Source organism: Phalangium opilio, unplaced genomic scaffold, assembly GCF_054372755.1.
Source record: "Phalangium opilio isolate 3A_F unplaced genomic scaffold, DU_Popi_V2 ptg000003l_1, whole genome shotgun sequence".
Lineage (NCBI taxonomy): Eukaryota > Metazoa > Arthropoda > Arachnida > Opiliones > Phalangiidae > Phalangium > Phalangium opilio.
In genome coordinates, this window is record NW_028324145.1 from 6,241,592 (window position 1) to 6,256,044 (window position 14,453).

Here is a 14,453-nt window from a genome sequence, read left to right on the forward strand (position 1 = left end):
CTTTCATGGGCATACAAAATGACTACAGCGCAGGCGCCATAACGCGAGATGGAATACAAAATTTTACCCCCGTGTCTTTCCCTCTTAGTAACTACATGGAAAAGGCTTATTCCCGAGCTTATTCCTTTTTGTCTCAACCACGTTATCTAAATGGTCGGTGCGGCGCAGCCAGTATCTGACGTAAAAACGCTTGCCTTATAAGGCAAACATTAGAAAAAGATGTATAAATATTGTTATTATATGGAAGCTTAGCACGCGTGCTGTTTAGAAAAGATCTTTTTTGAGGACTCCTACAAAAATCTCGTTCTTGTTCCGAGATTTTTTTTGTTACCCTCCCTCTTAAAGATACACATTTTATTGCAGTTAAGTCCGTATAGAAAAAATAATAAAGAAAGAAGGAAAAAAAAAAACGAAGCCAAAGTCAATGGTTTTTGTGTCAACACTATAGCTGTATTAAGAGAGTGGTTTGTCAATAATTACTAAAATACATAATGCTCGCTCGCGCTCTGCTCTCTCTCTCTCTCTCGGCTCTGATGTCTTTACTAACAACAGATTAGCCCCGCCACGAAAAAATATGTTTGGTAAAGAAAAATAATATCTATGCTTCGGTTACCCTGCGCTGCAGACCTTTTTACTTTTGCACGCCATAGATGGCGTTCAAAAGTTATATTTTTATAAACGGAAGACTTAAAGCCCGTCGAGCACGCTCGGGTGTCAATAGAAATATACGGGCCCACGAGAGGGAAACGATGAAAAATTCCCCAGTGGAATACCGGCGTTGTTGCGCTGAAGTTTTGGTGTAACCAAGAATCTGATACGCATGCGCGAGCTTTCTAAAAAAATATCTCTTGAAGATGGATTTTACAACTAGGTTCGTGGTATGGTGGTTAGAGCCGTTGCCTTTTGCGCGGTAGAACCATGGGTCGCAGTTCGAATCCACACGAGGAAATATTTTTTTTTTTTAAGTTTTATATTAATTGAGGATGTTTTGAGACGAAATTCATCTTAAAATAACGAGGAAAAAGTTTTAAAGTTTTAACAAAAGTAAATTTATTATTAATACAGGCCTAAGCGCGCTATCTCAGGGAAGGCAGTCAAGGGGTATTTGGGCACCACGCATAGATGTCGCTTTTCGAAACCTCAAATCTCAAAAATCCCCGCGAGTTTTTAAAACCAGCAAAACTTTGAGATTGAGGAATTAGCTTAGATGATTGAATATCACGAATTATTATAATCTTATTGAATTGTTTGCACTTCTAAATGGGAATAAAATAAGAGTCATATTTTAAAAATATAAATAAATTAGCATCTTAATTTAAAAATAGTACTAAAATAGTGTCACATTTCAAAAATATAAATAAAATAGTTTTATATTTTAAAAATATAAATAAAATAGTGCCACATTTTAACAATATAAATAAAATTGTGCAGCAACATTTTAAAAACATAAATATAATAGTGCCACATTTTAAAAATATAAATAAAATAGTACCAAATTTTAAAAATATGAATAAAATAGTGCCACATTTTAAAAATATAAATAAAATATTGCCACATTTTAAGAATATAAATAAAATATTGCCACATTTTAAAAATAGGAATAAAATGGAGTCATATTTTAAAAATAGGAATAAAATAGTCATATTTTAAAAATAGGAATAAAATAGAGTCATATTTTAAAAATAGGAATAAAATAGAGTCATATTTTAAAAATAGGAATAAAATAGAGTCATATTTTAAAAATAGGAATAAAATAGAGTCATATTTTAAAAATGGGAATAAAATAGAGTCATATTTTAAAAATGGGAATAAAAGAGTCATATTTTAAAAATGGGAATAAAAGAGTCATATTTTAAAAATGGGAATAAAATTGTTCACATTTTAAAAATAGGAATATTATTGTTTTAATGTGGCACTGAATTATTACTAGTTTTTAAAAGTTTTAAAATAATCTGAATCAGTTTTGTTTGACTTAAGTAAAAAATTATTGTTCTGTTTTAACATTCCTGTTATTAAAATGAGATAAAAACACTTAGGCATTCGGCGAATTAAAAGGTACTGAAAAAATTATCGGGGGAGCGCGCTCAGGCGTGTATTAATAATGTTGGCGAGGCTTGAATACTGGGCGTGTGGTATATCGGTTAGAGATATTGAGTTTTGCACGGCAGAACCATGGGTCGCAAGTTCGATTCCACACGAAATAATTTTTTTTTTACGTATTATTTTAATTAAAGATGTTTCGGGACGAAATTCATCTTAAGATAATAAGGAAAAAGTTTGAAAATTATAACTTAAGTAAATTTATTGAATGATTGCGCTGTTAAAGAATTCGCAACGAGGGGCTACTCACTCACTTCTATTATTGTGTTTCATTATTAGAATAATAATTGAAGTAAATAAATTGACGTTAGAATTACGGGTAATCGTTTTAGCATAGTTACGGCTATTCACGTAAATTTTCTATACGCCTTTTAAGTTCGGTACGCTGTGGCTACTATTGTATTTCTGCTATTATGAGTCCATCCCTGGGCCATTTTTTGATAGTAATAATAGTAATTCGACAGTTGCCGTGCAAAAGTATTCTGTGCCCAGCCGGGCACATCTTGTTTTATTTTATTATTTTTAAATTTGTAAGGGATAGAGATTGTGTATAGATTTAGAGTTTAAGGATTAATATAAATGTTGCGTTGTTTTATTTTAATGTTGTAATATTTAGTGTTAATTTTTTTAATTAGTTTAATAAATAATGTATAGTTGAGTAGTGCACCGTTTTAATTATATTTAAGTATATGTTAATAAATTATAATATAAATTAATATAATTAATTTATTGGAAATAAAATAATAATGAATAAATTTATATTAAATAAAATTCATGTAAAATAGAATTAACTAATATAAAATAAAAATACAGAAATAAATATTAAATAAATTAGATATTATTAAACAATAAACATTAAATTATATTAAACCAACTAAATAAAATAAATTGAATAAATAAATAACCACATTAAAAATATTTAACCAAAAAGTCAATAATATTAAATAAAAAAACATTTAAAAATATGACATAAAGAACATTAAAAAATTAAATAAAGAAAATGAATAAATTAAATTAACATTTAAAGCAGATTAATAAATTAAAGAAATGTTAAAGTAAATTAATAAGTTAAATTAACATTAAATTAACATCAAATTAAGTTAAAGAAAAATTAATAAACACATTAGTACGACCAGAAATAAATTGGAACTGGTAAGTTTCGGCGACAATCTAGTTCTCATGGGTTTCGACCAAGGTTCTTAAACTCGCATCCGCCACCAGGGTCTAGAGAGGTTTCGACCTTGAGTGACCTTGAGGGTCTAAAGAGCAAAGTTTTTCGCAAATAAGAAATGCAACCTTCGAAGTTTGAACTTTCAATTTTTAAGTAAATAATGGAGCGTGACAATGCATTCTTTCAGTGGTTTTTCCACGATGTCGTTTTTTGGGAAATTTTTTAAGCTAATCTATAGGACATCTAAAGTGTCAAGTGCATCTTCAAAGTGTGAATTTATAGGACACTTTGAAAGATTTTAATTGGTGCAACAAATTAAGTATTTCTAAAATCATAATAAGTTAAATCATAACAGGTTTGAACTGTATTGTTTTAGGCGGCATTTTTGTGACCATATTAAACTCGTGTTCTTTAGAACACGCGTGTGTTTTGCGATACGCTGAACATTTTTGATAAATACAATATATATTTATACTACACGTATATAAAACGTATTACAGAAATAACGACTCTATAATAAAAACTTAAGGCTAAACGAACGATGAGAGAAAATTACAAAACAGGGAGGGCAAACGAGGGGAGACGAAAAATAGAGAGAAAGTTATTGTAGGTATAGGTAGTAATGGAGGAGGTGAAAACGTCCTTCACCATTGGATAAAGTAGGGTGACGTCATATATACCAGTTTTGTACCTCCGTTATATTAAACTTATTCCTTGATAGAATCGGAGGAAAACGAAACTTTCCCTGCAGGTTCTCTCTCTCTACGCAATCTTCTCCTAACATCCTAATGGAGCTGGGTGTTGCCATGGTTACCGTGAAAAGGAAACATTCCGGCTTAACTACGACTGGTAAAGGGGCCGTACTGACGTTCCCAATGGGCGTGGTTTACCGTTTCTCCCCCTCGGTTACTCGCCCCCCTCCTGGACGCGACTTTAGAATCCCTTGAAATCCTCGGTTGGACGTAGCAGGGAACGTAACCTCGGCATGCAGTTAGAAAGATCCAACCCTTATTTTCTATGCCAGCCCACTGGTTTTCCAGAGCCTCCGATTTTCTATCGACCCCTAGGCATCCCCCCGTGTATCCCCCTGCTTCCTGGATATAATATACCGAGCTTTATATATATGAAAGGTTCCCCTATAAACGGAACGGCCGCTTTCTATATTGGGAGGGGTAAACTGGCTAAAAATCGGATATTTACTTTAGCCAGAGTCTGGCATACACTTGAAGTCTCCTCTCGTAGAAGCCGGGGTTCTTAACCGAAAGTACGGGCGAAACCCCCCTCGACGGAAAACGGACAGGCGTCCTCCCGGTAACTCGGGCCGACCCTTTCGGCAGAGCCCGCGAACAGAATCCCCTCGGTCCTCGAAACCGAGGCTTAGCGAAATTTTTATCCTAAAAAAATATACCTAGGAGTAAGAGATTTTTATCCCGAGGACTGGAGTCGAAACTTATCCGAAAGGGACCGATCCTCCGGACAATTTTTAACTTAAAAACAAGGCGAAAGGGTTAATTGGTGAGCCGCGGACAATCACGGTATACGTGGCGTTTCCATCTCGGACCAACTGCGAGTGCATTAGTAGTTAGTCGTACCTTTCGAGCGAGGTTCTTTGGCGGTTTTAGTTTACCGTGGACACACACAGACGGCCGAGTCGAGCACACACACGGCCAGCAAATAGATAAAAAACCTTCCAATTGTTTACCCCTGGAATAGTCTGGAGTTAAAAGAGGCCTTTCCTCTTCCACGACGAGCAATTTTGTTGACACGCGGCAAAGAGAAGGACACTACACAACCAAAAGGCTTTGTTTCGGCCCCCCTTCCCCCCAGTATCCCCCCGGTTCGAACCCCCGCAGACCCTTCGTCAACCCCTTAAAGATTTTGGTAACACCCCCTCAGAACACCCCAAACTGGAACCCAAAACGCTTCGCTTTAACATTGTTTACCAAAAGTAACCCATTTCACCCTGACCAGCCTTAAGTTTCGGTCAAATATTCACCCAGAGCTGTTGACCAAATAACAACACCGCGCCGTGCAGTCATCGGTACAAATTTTTGAAACCTTTACGCGACCATCGTTTGTGGACAATTAGAGAAAAGGAAACACGACACCCATCCACCCCCCACCCAGCCAAACAGGCTCAATCCAATAACTTTCGTTTGCAAAGGTTTAAAAAATTCGACAAACCCTTAACCAGCTTCGGTAAAAAATATATTAGACGAAAAAAGAATTATCGCTAAAAATAGAAAATCGAATTGAAACGAAAATTTTTCCGGTTCTAATTTGTTCGTGGAATTCTCGTGATGTTATTTCGAATCTGAACATTGAATTACTGCAAAAGAAAAAAACTTGGAAAAACCCATTTTCGCAAGTGGATTGGAAAATCACTGCTATCTGGAAGCATTTGGAAAAGTCTTTCAAAATTCGAGGTATTTATTTACCGAAACTCAAACATCTTAACAAATATAGATATCGCTATAGAATCTCGTTATCTTTGACCTTTTGACCCCCGCGACCAAAACGATACAATGATTCGTACGTTCCCGCCCTTTTGTTGAGAAGTATAGTAAAAATTCCGCGAGTTTTTGCACGTGGACCAGGCTCCGCGGCCCTCCCACGAACCATCCATTTCAATTGAGCGTTCCGGCTGCTAGCCTCGTGGTTTATATCAGTTCATCGGGGGTTTATTATTTATCAAAATTTAAAGAAAAAAAAAATACCCCCACTAATCTCGAAAATCAAATAAAAAAGCCACCCCGGGATCACCGCTGTTCATATTGTCTTATGACAGCTTAGGACAAACACTGTGCACTTGTTCGTTCTGTCGCCTTTAAATTAAAAAAAGAAAGGAAAATATTGTCGCGGCGCGAAGAAATAGACAAACTATGGACCCAACGAAGGAAAGTGAAGATAATTCGACGCCGAAAGACGGTAAACTAAATAAACTAAGTTTGCTTCCAGCCGCCAACCGTTTATATTTACCGAGTCGATATTAACAAGCGGCGGGTGTCTTTTAAATATTTAATTGTTATTTTTTTGGTTGTTGTTAACTACGATTAATTAAACAAATCAACGCTGGCCAACGGAAGATAATATTTATGTTGACCCCTAAAGGTTATCCGTCTTGCGAATCGATTACCGGAAGTTCGTCTTGTATGCAACCGGTCGTAGCCGCGGCGTTAGCCAGTGCGACGGCCGCGTACGTCCCGTCCTCGATCGGCATGAACTACGGAGGAACGGCGGGACAAGGTTTCGCCTCCTCCATGATGGGACCGGGTGCCGTTTCCTCTTGTATGTCCCCGACCTTGCATCATACCACCGCCGGTACGAACCCGCTCTTAAACGGGATTAACGCGTCCAATTGCGGCATCTCCAATTTACACGCCCGGGACTTTGGACAACATCAAGGGCTCGGTTCCAACGGCATTTCCGGTGTCGGTTCCCCGAACGATGGCTCGAACGCGGCGGCGGCGGCCGTGGCCTTACAACGGGCGCGAGCCGATAAGACTTACCGTCGAAGTTACACTCACGCCAAACCGCCTTATTCGTACATTAGCCTAATTACGATGGCAATACAGAATAGTGTAACCAAGCAATTAACACTCTCCGAGATCTACCAGTTCATCATGGATTTGTTCCCATATTACAGGCAAGTTCAGTAAGGCACTATTGATATATATTTCTCGTTTGCAAAAATTTGTCTTGAAGAATGTTACGATGGAATGACCTTTCTTTCTCTTGTTTTAATTGTTTATCTTACGTTAATGTTTGTTTTGTCGTACGTAAACAATTCCGTAGACAGTTGGTTTAGCCATTGTAGGATTAGAGATATAATCAGATGTTTAAGTTCTAATGGCGGCGCTTATCTCCTCTAGTGTTTTTAAGTTCGTTTATTCAGACATACAGCCATTATACCGACCATATACTTAAAATAGTAATTGTTCAATAAAATATTGAATTTATTCATAATAAAATATCCTAAACACTCATCTATACCCTCAATATAAGTAGATGCGAATTTCTATAACAACTGTTGCGTTATTGTATATGATTTAATTGTATATTCGTATCTAATTAATTGTTAATTAATTAATTAAAGAACGTTAATTGGTAAGCCTCTAAAGCCAATTAAAAAATTGCCTCTAGCTAATTAATATATAAACGAACAGTAGCTTACTTTGTCTACGTTTCTTAAAATCTCTAATTAATTTCTTATTTATCATTCATTTATTTATTTTAAGCCTAATTACTGAAAAATAATTATTTTCTCTTTCGTTTAACTTCTACACAGACAAAATCAACAAAGATGGCAGAATTCAATTCGTCATAGTCTGTCATTCAACGATTGTTTCGTCAAAGTTCCTCGTACTCCTGATAAGCCAGGCAAAGGTTCCTTTTGGACTTTACACCCAGAATCGGGTAACATGTTCGAGAACGGGTGTTACTTGCGACGACAAAAAAGGTTCAAGTGCGAAAAGAAAGACAATTCAAGTCGACAATCGGGTAAAGGTGACGGTCACCATGGACATAAGGAAAGGTCACCTAAAAGCTCCAAGAACAGCGCTCATCATGGTAGCAACGGAATGGGTTCACCTACTCAACAACAAAACCAGCACGGTGAGAGCACAATTTCCAATTATTGTCCGTCCACTCTCAATCAGAGCCAGTGATACTGATAATTGACGTTATTTGTAAGTTTCCCGCCTTTAAAGGCCGACGTCCGACGAAATGGGTCCAAGCGAAGGGAACTGAAAACCAGGCGTCTAGACTAACAGTGGAGAGACCCCGTGTTTGACGATTTTTGAATCTCCGCTGGGGGTGAAAGTTAGAAGGGTTCTATATAACTGAAAGCCGTGAAATGTGGTTCTAGATAAAAGAAGACAGATTTATATTGTGTTTCTTTATTTCGCTAGAAACACATTGCGCGGCTTTCAGTTAGCTAGAACCCTTCCAACTTTTACCCCCAGCGGGGATTCGAAAATCGGCACGGAGTCGCTCCATTGTTAGTCTCGATACTCGGTTTTCTGTTCGCTAGAACCCATTTCACTGGAAGTCGGCCTTTAACTCATCATATAGTACAAGTTCTTCCTGGATAGTAACGTTTAATTACAATTACAGTAAGGTTTTAGTAGTTTTGAACACTTGAAAATGGAAAATGAAGCTTTTATTATTTTTTAAATCAGAAATATTTCAATAAAATTGACTATTTATGACGTCATAATTGTGTTGCCTTATGTTGCAATAGACCCTTTCGATGTAGTAAGGGGGTTGGGAACCTTCTGTTTTGGGATATACAAGGGGGGGGGGTTGATCCCTTGCCTAGAGCTCAGGCGAAAGTATCTCATATTTGGAACTGAATCGAACAGAATTAGCTTTTCAGTCTGGTAACACTTGCCTGCGAATAATACACGTGTACATCGGAAAAAATGTTTCAATCCATAAGTTAATGAGAGTATTAGCATACTCCCCTAATGGCAGCTGTAGCTATCAAATGACGTTGCAGAATTGACTTCTTAATTGTCTGAGTTGAGTTGGTGGACGGAATTCATAGTTTTAACGCGTTTATCTTTTTGTCCCGAAACAAAGTATAAATTGCGCGTGTATTTATTACCTGGTTTAAGTTTTTCCGCTTGTTGATTTAATTGCGAAACCCCTTAAGTTTGACTTGTTTGCCAATCACCCAACCATCGCTACGTAAACACTTAACATTGCTAGAATGACTTTATGCTTTTCTTTTCCCGTAGACTGAGCTTAGGTGACTTAATATCACACGCGTGCCTAGGAATTCATTGCTTTAATCCGTGAATTACCCAAATTTGTTGTGAATTTTGTTTGCTTTCTTTCATTTATGATTTTTGCAGTTTTTTATAATTATTAATAAGTTTTTTTTTACAAATTTTTTTATAATTATTTTTTTTTACATTTTGGTTGTTTTTTATTTTTTTTCTAAACACAATTCAGATGACGGATTTATAAAACGATTTAATAACATGAATTTTGAAGTTCAAAATGAAACGGAAAGAAATCCTGAATCTTATTTATCGTTTTTACTTAACGCAGAAAATGAAGTTTGCGAAGGTATTTTTTTTTTTTAATTCGTGGAATTAAGTTTATGGTAGAAATTAGAAATACATTTAAATATTTATAAATATTTTTAGGCCAAAGTTCAAATTCACAATCGCCTGAAGGTATAATTTTCGCAATTGCTAGCTTTTAAATATAAAATCTGTACCTGAACTATATTTTTTATTATTTTTTTCATTGTTTACTTTTTAGGCAAATTTCCAAATTCGCTTCCGTCATCTCCCGAAGGTATTTTGTTTTTAACCCCAAAATTAATTAAAATTATCTTATTACAATTACCTCATAGTTTTATAGATATATTTACGTATTCTTTGCTTGTAGGCGGTATTTTATTTCAAATTTATGTTAAATCCTATGTGTAATACCGCGTCGAAATGTATTATACTAGCCTATTAACATTATTGTAAACCCAAGAAGTTCAAAATATGTAGGAGTAGGACGCGTTATTTATTTTTGGCCTATTGATACTTAAAGGTAGATAGGTGAAAAATCTCCCTGGATAAGCGTCAACTTACCTCTTAGCCAATTGCACGTTTTCCTTCCGCTCCCTAAAATACTCCGCCATTTTGAGGGAAAAGCGAGAAGCCCTTCCTAAGCCGCATCCCCCACGCAGTCCTCTTACCCTTTTAATTTTAAAATAGGTCGTCGCTTATTTTCCACGTGTCAAAGATAATTTTAACCCTAATCGACATTGCCTTTTCTTTTAGGGCATCAAAACAACGGTCATTTGTCAATGAACTCCTCTCGATCAACCCCGATTGGTGGATTACCGCACCAAACGCATTTACATCAAAGCCAACACAATCATCAATTAATGTCCGGCGGTAACGACATGACTCTGCAACCGTACGGTAGCCACTACCATTCCTCGGCCTTGAATCAATCCGTTCTTCAGAACAGCTTCGCTCATCACACGTTGCAACAAGACCACCACCTGACCCAAGGTTTACACCATCCTCACTACGGTAACCAACATCCGATTCAACAATCCCTTCAACAACATCAGCACTCGCAGCAACAGCAACATCACCTCCAACACATGTCCAGCGGTAACGGTCTAGCGGCTTGTAAATCGGAATCCGATTGTCCGTCGCCATTGAGTGGAGGACATAACCATCATTTAGATCCGTTATCCACTTTACAGCATTCCCGGAATCTCGGCACGGATAACGGACACCTTCAACAACATCTACTCAATAACCATAACCAACATTCCTCGATGCAACACGGTAACGGCGGAAGTTCTCAAATGTTGCAATTGAACCATTCTCAACAGCAACAACATAGTTACCAGCAACATTTAGGCGGTCATCAACTCGGGCACCAATCTTCTTTGGGTTCCTCCTTGTCCTTGGGATTACACGCTGGAATGTTGCAAGGTTTAGGGCACCATCATTTGAAATCGGACCCTCATTATAACGCCCATAATCACCCGTTTTCGATCAACAGTATCATATCCGCTGCCGCGTCCGAGAACAAAGCGGATATGAAGTTAATGCAGGCTTACACTGGTGACTTAGGTAGTTCGGGAAATTCTCAATCGGGTTACGGTGGACAAGGAAATTCACCGGCATTTACGCCGTCGCTCTCGCCCTTGCAACCTAGTTCTTCACCAACGGACAATGAAGTTGGTACCACCGGAAATAACGGTAATCAGTCCAGTACCCCCGGTACGTCGAGTGGTAATGATTACTACGGTGGAGCCGCGTCGATCTATTCCGTGCATACGTCGGCTTCGAGTCCAACTGGTGGTGTCCAAGTATCGGTGAGTACACCCGGTCTATAGTGCCGTCGTACTGAAATCGTTTTTTGCGCCCATCTGCCCTAATAAGTTCTACAAATATAAATACAAACAAAATAGGCCTTTATCTCAGTTTATTTATTTTAAATTCTTGTATTTACCAAACAAACCCCCAACAAACAAAAAACATTTTTGAGTTTTTCTTCTCAAATATTGACGGTATAAAGATACTGGTACTTTTTGGGTGACCTTTGAACTAGCGCGCGAGGCGAGAAAAAATTATAATTTTATATAAATAGAAAGATATTAATAAGAAAAAAAGTAATTTAAAAAGAAAATTAAGAATGAACTAAATGAAATCTGATGAACTATATACCGTAGCCCATCTTTCTTTTTTCAATTATTTATTTAAAAAACAATTATATAGTATTAATGGCCTTATATAAACTATTCTACAAAAGAAATACAAAATATGGCCCACCCTTCAAAGGTATTATGAACTGTTTAAAAAGATAAGAAAAATATCCCAAGAACAAAACAAAAAAGACTATATAATTAGGAGGTATCGCTTTTTATACCCAATATATAAATTTATAAAAGTCTATGTATATTCAGAATATAATTATATATATATTTAGTTTTAAATTTAATTGGTGTGGTGCGCGGTGATTTGTTGGAAATGATACTGCGGAGTAATTCAAAACGCTATGTAATTTGAAAGAAAGTAGTGTACGAAACTTTTCCAACAACGCGAAAGGGGGTTGTTTTTTTTTAAAAAAAGTATTTTTAATCATGAATTTTGATGAAATTTGAACTCTACTAAACTGAAAATCATCAAACACAATTTATTATTTTTTTTTCAAATTATTCAATTTACTTTATTTTAATTTTTGTAAAGTGTAAATACATTTAATTTTTGGGTTTAAATTTTTAAATGAAACCCAGTTTAATTATTTTAATTATAAAAAATGTTAACTATAGCTCTCGATTAAACTATAACCCCAGGAAGCCTATTTTTAAATGGTGCTGATTTATAAATATTTAAAGAAAACAAGGGGACAATATTGTGTAAATAAGTAACTAAAATAAACAAAAACAAAATGTGCTAAAAAATGAAAAGAATTTAAAATGTTTAAAATGATGGTGAAACACGAATCTATCATGAAAACATTCGTGATTTTATGTAAAAAAAAATAAACAAAAGAAAAAACAAATGCAAATATTAAGAATAAAATGGAAAAAAAATAAGAATTTAAAACAATAAAAATTTAATCTCGGGGAGTTAGTTTTAAACATAAAAATTAGTATTTAAATTAAAATTAATTTGATTAATTAGTTAATTAATGCCACGCCGAACAATTGAGGTTATTAAGAATTAGTCGCGAATAATCGAAAACAATAATTTGATCTATTTATATTTTTAACATTTTTATTTGATCTTTATTTTTTTTTGAGCTACGGTAATTTATTTTTAGCCCTCATTAACTGTAATTAATTATAATTAATTAAAGTTAAACGGGGGTAATACAATTTATAGTATTCTTTTTTCATCCTCTCTAAGTCTAAGATCTTATCTTAAAAGTATATATTTTTTTTTTTAAATTTTAGTTTTAGTTAATTTTTTTGTGTAAAGAAAATTGCAGCTGAAAAGTTCTTTTGTCAAACGAAATAAAAAAAACAAAAAATTAAACCATTTAAAACAATTTAAAAAACAAAGCTAAAACAAAGCTTATTTCCATGTATTACGCAACCAAAGTGATATGTACACAAATATATTGTTTAAAGAAACTAAAATAAACAAGAAATGATCATGTGTATTGTACAAAAAAATGTTTTTTTTTTGTATATGCATACATTTATTTATTAGGCTAGTGTTTATACTATAGCTTTGAAAAAACCATGTTGCTCTCAATTTTTATATGGCTTCATTGGTTGAATAACAAAGCTTAGATTTTAACGCAAGGCTTACGATGATACCCGTTTTAGGAAGCTAATTTCAGATGCAATGGTTTAAATTTTAGGTCTAAAATAGGCCAAATTTGAAGTTTGCATTGTAGACAGAAAACCATGCTGCGCAATCTTATTTGACTACTTTTGGTTGAATAACAAAACTTACATTTAATTTAAGGCTCACGATGATTTATCTTTTGAAAAGCTACTCTCGCATGTGTTTAATTTTTAGGCCTAAAATAGGCCAATTTTACACGTTTTAGGCCCAATTTACGCATGTTTAATTTTTAGGCTTAAAATAGGCCGATTATACACATACTTAATTTTTAGGTCCAAAATAGGTCGTCAATTTTAAGCATGTTGATTTTTAGGCCTAAAATAGACCAAATTTACTCCTCAGTTACCTCTAATGTTTCGAGAAATTCGAGTGTCAGGTAAATATATTGTTTATTAATCGCAGTTAATTAAGTCCGAAATGAATTTAAAATCGTGTATTTTTATTGCAGCTGCGTTTCAAGTGGTTACCATTTATTTTTTTCCCTACGTTTTCAAGTCGGAAACATAATCGGTAAGCCTTAAAAAACCAATAATACCAATTGAAATGTAATATTTCGATCTAGGCCTAATTGAATTTTATATTTTCTTCACAGTGACCTTTGTAACCCGACGGGGGATGAAAGGGGAGTGAAAAAATCGCCTATTTTCAATCAGACGACGTTTTGACGGGTACCACGCAACCACGTTTCTCTTCTCGGGACGGAGAAATGACGTATTTCCATTTTGCAAGTTGTGCAAACGCTAGAAGTCGAGCTGAGCAAGGAAAAGGAGGAACTTTACTTCGATTTCTTCTTGAGGGTGAGTTTTTATCTCGTTTAATTTTATCGATTACGGCGGGGGCCTCGCCTAGGAAATACTCGATAACGAGGCTTAGTGATGCCGCGATAGAAAACACTATTTCCGCCTCGAAATTAGCTTGGAAAGTACTTGAAACAAAGGGGGCTTTGAGTTTTAAGAGTTAAGCCTCGGTCTTGTCGTTCGCCCGCCCGCTTTAAAGAGGGCCGAGGCCCGAAGATTCAAACACCGGGTTGGGGGGATCGAAGAACCCTCTTGAAAATGTCGCGTTTGGTATTCAACTCGTTTTTGCTATTTGTGTACCCCTTGTTTATAGGAAAATCAAATTTGCGGTCCCGGCAATATAAACAAATATTGTCACTTCTTTTTATTTAAACTATCTTTTGGTATGGGGGAAATGTCATTTGTATTCAAGTGTTAAATCTAACAGTTAGGCTTACCCCCCCCTATAAATCGAATTCCTTTAGGGACCAATTGTCGAATCCGTTCACGTCTATTGTTTACCCCGCATTCGACGTTTCTTTTTTTTTCGGGACACAAATCCGCTTTTAAAAGAAT

The 14,453-nt window shown here is 35.5% G+C and overlaps 1 protein-coding gene across 4 annotated transcripts; it reads left to right on the forward strand.

Annotated features, from left to right (window-relative positions):
• Positions 1 to 3,308: 3,308 nt before the first annotated feature.
• LOC149717363 (uncharacterized) lies at positions 3,309 to 12,173 on the forward strand. Of its 4 annotated transcripts, none has more exons than XM_089838601.1 (7): positions 3,309 to 6,199; positions 6,383 to 6,926; positions 7,560 to 7,885; positions 9,230 to 9,346; positions 9,427 to 9,456; positions 9,545 to 9,580; positions 10,060 to 12,173. In XM_089838601.1, exons 1-7 carry the CDS (start codon positions 6,154 to 6,156, stop codon positions 11,136 to 11,138), a joined length of 2,178 nt encoding a protein of 725 aa, XP_089694727.1. In that variant the 5' UTR covers positions 3,309 to 6,153; the 3' UTR covers positions 11,139 to 12,173. The 4 variants fall into 4 exon arrangements, with proteins under 4 accessions (XP_089694727.1, XP_089694733.1, XP_089694738.1 ...); XM_089838607.1 differs by having other exon boundaries at positions 6,383 to 6,917; XM_089838612.1 differs by having other exon boundaries at positions 3,309 to 5,697.
• The last annotated feature ends 2,280 nt before the right edge of the window (positions 12,174 to 14,453 follow it).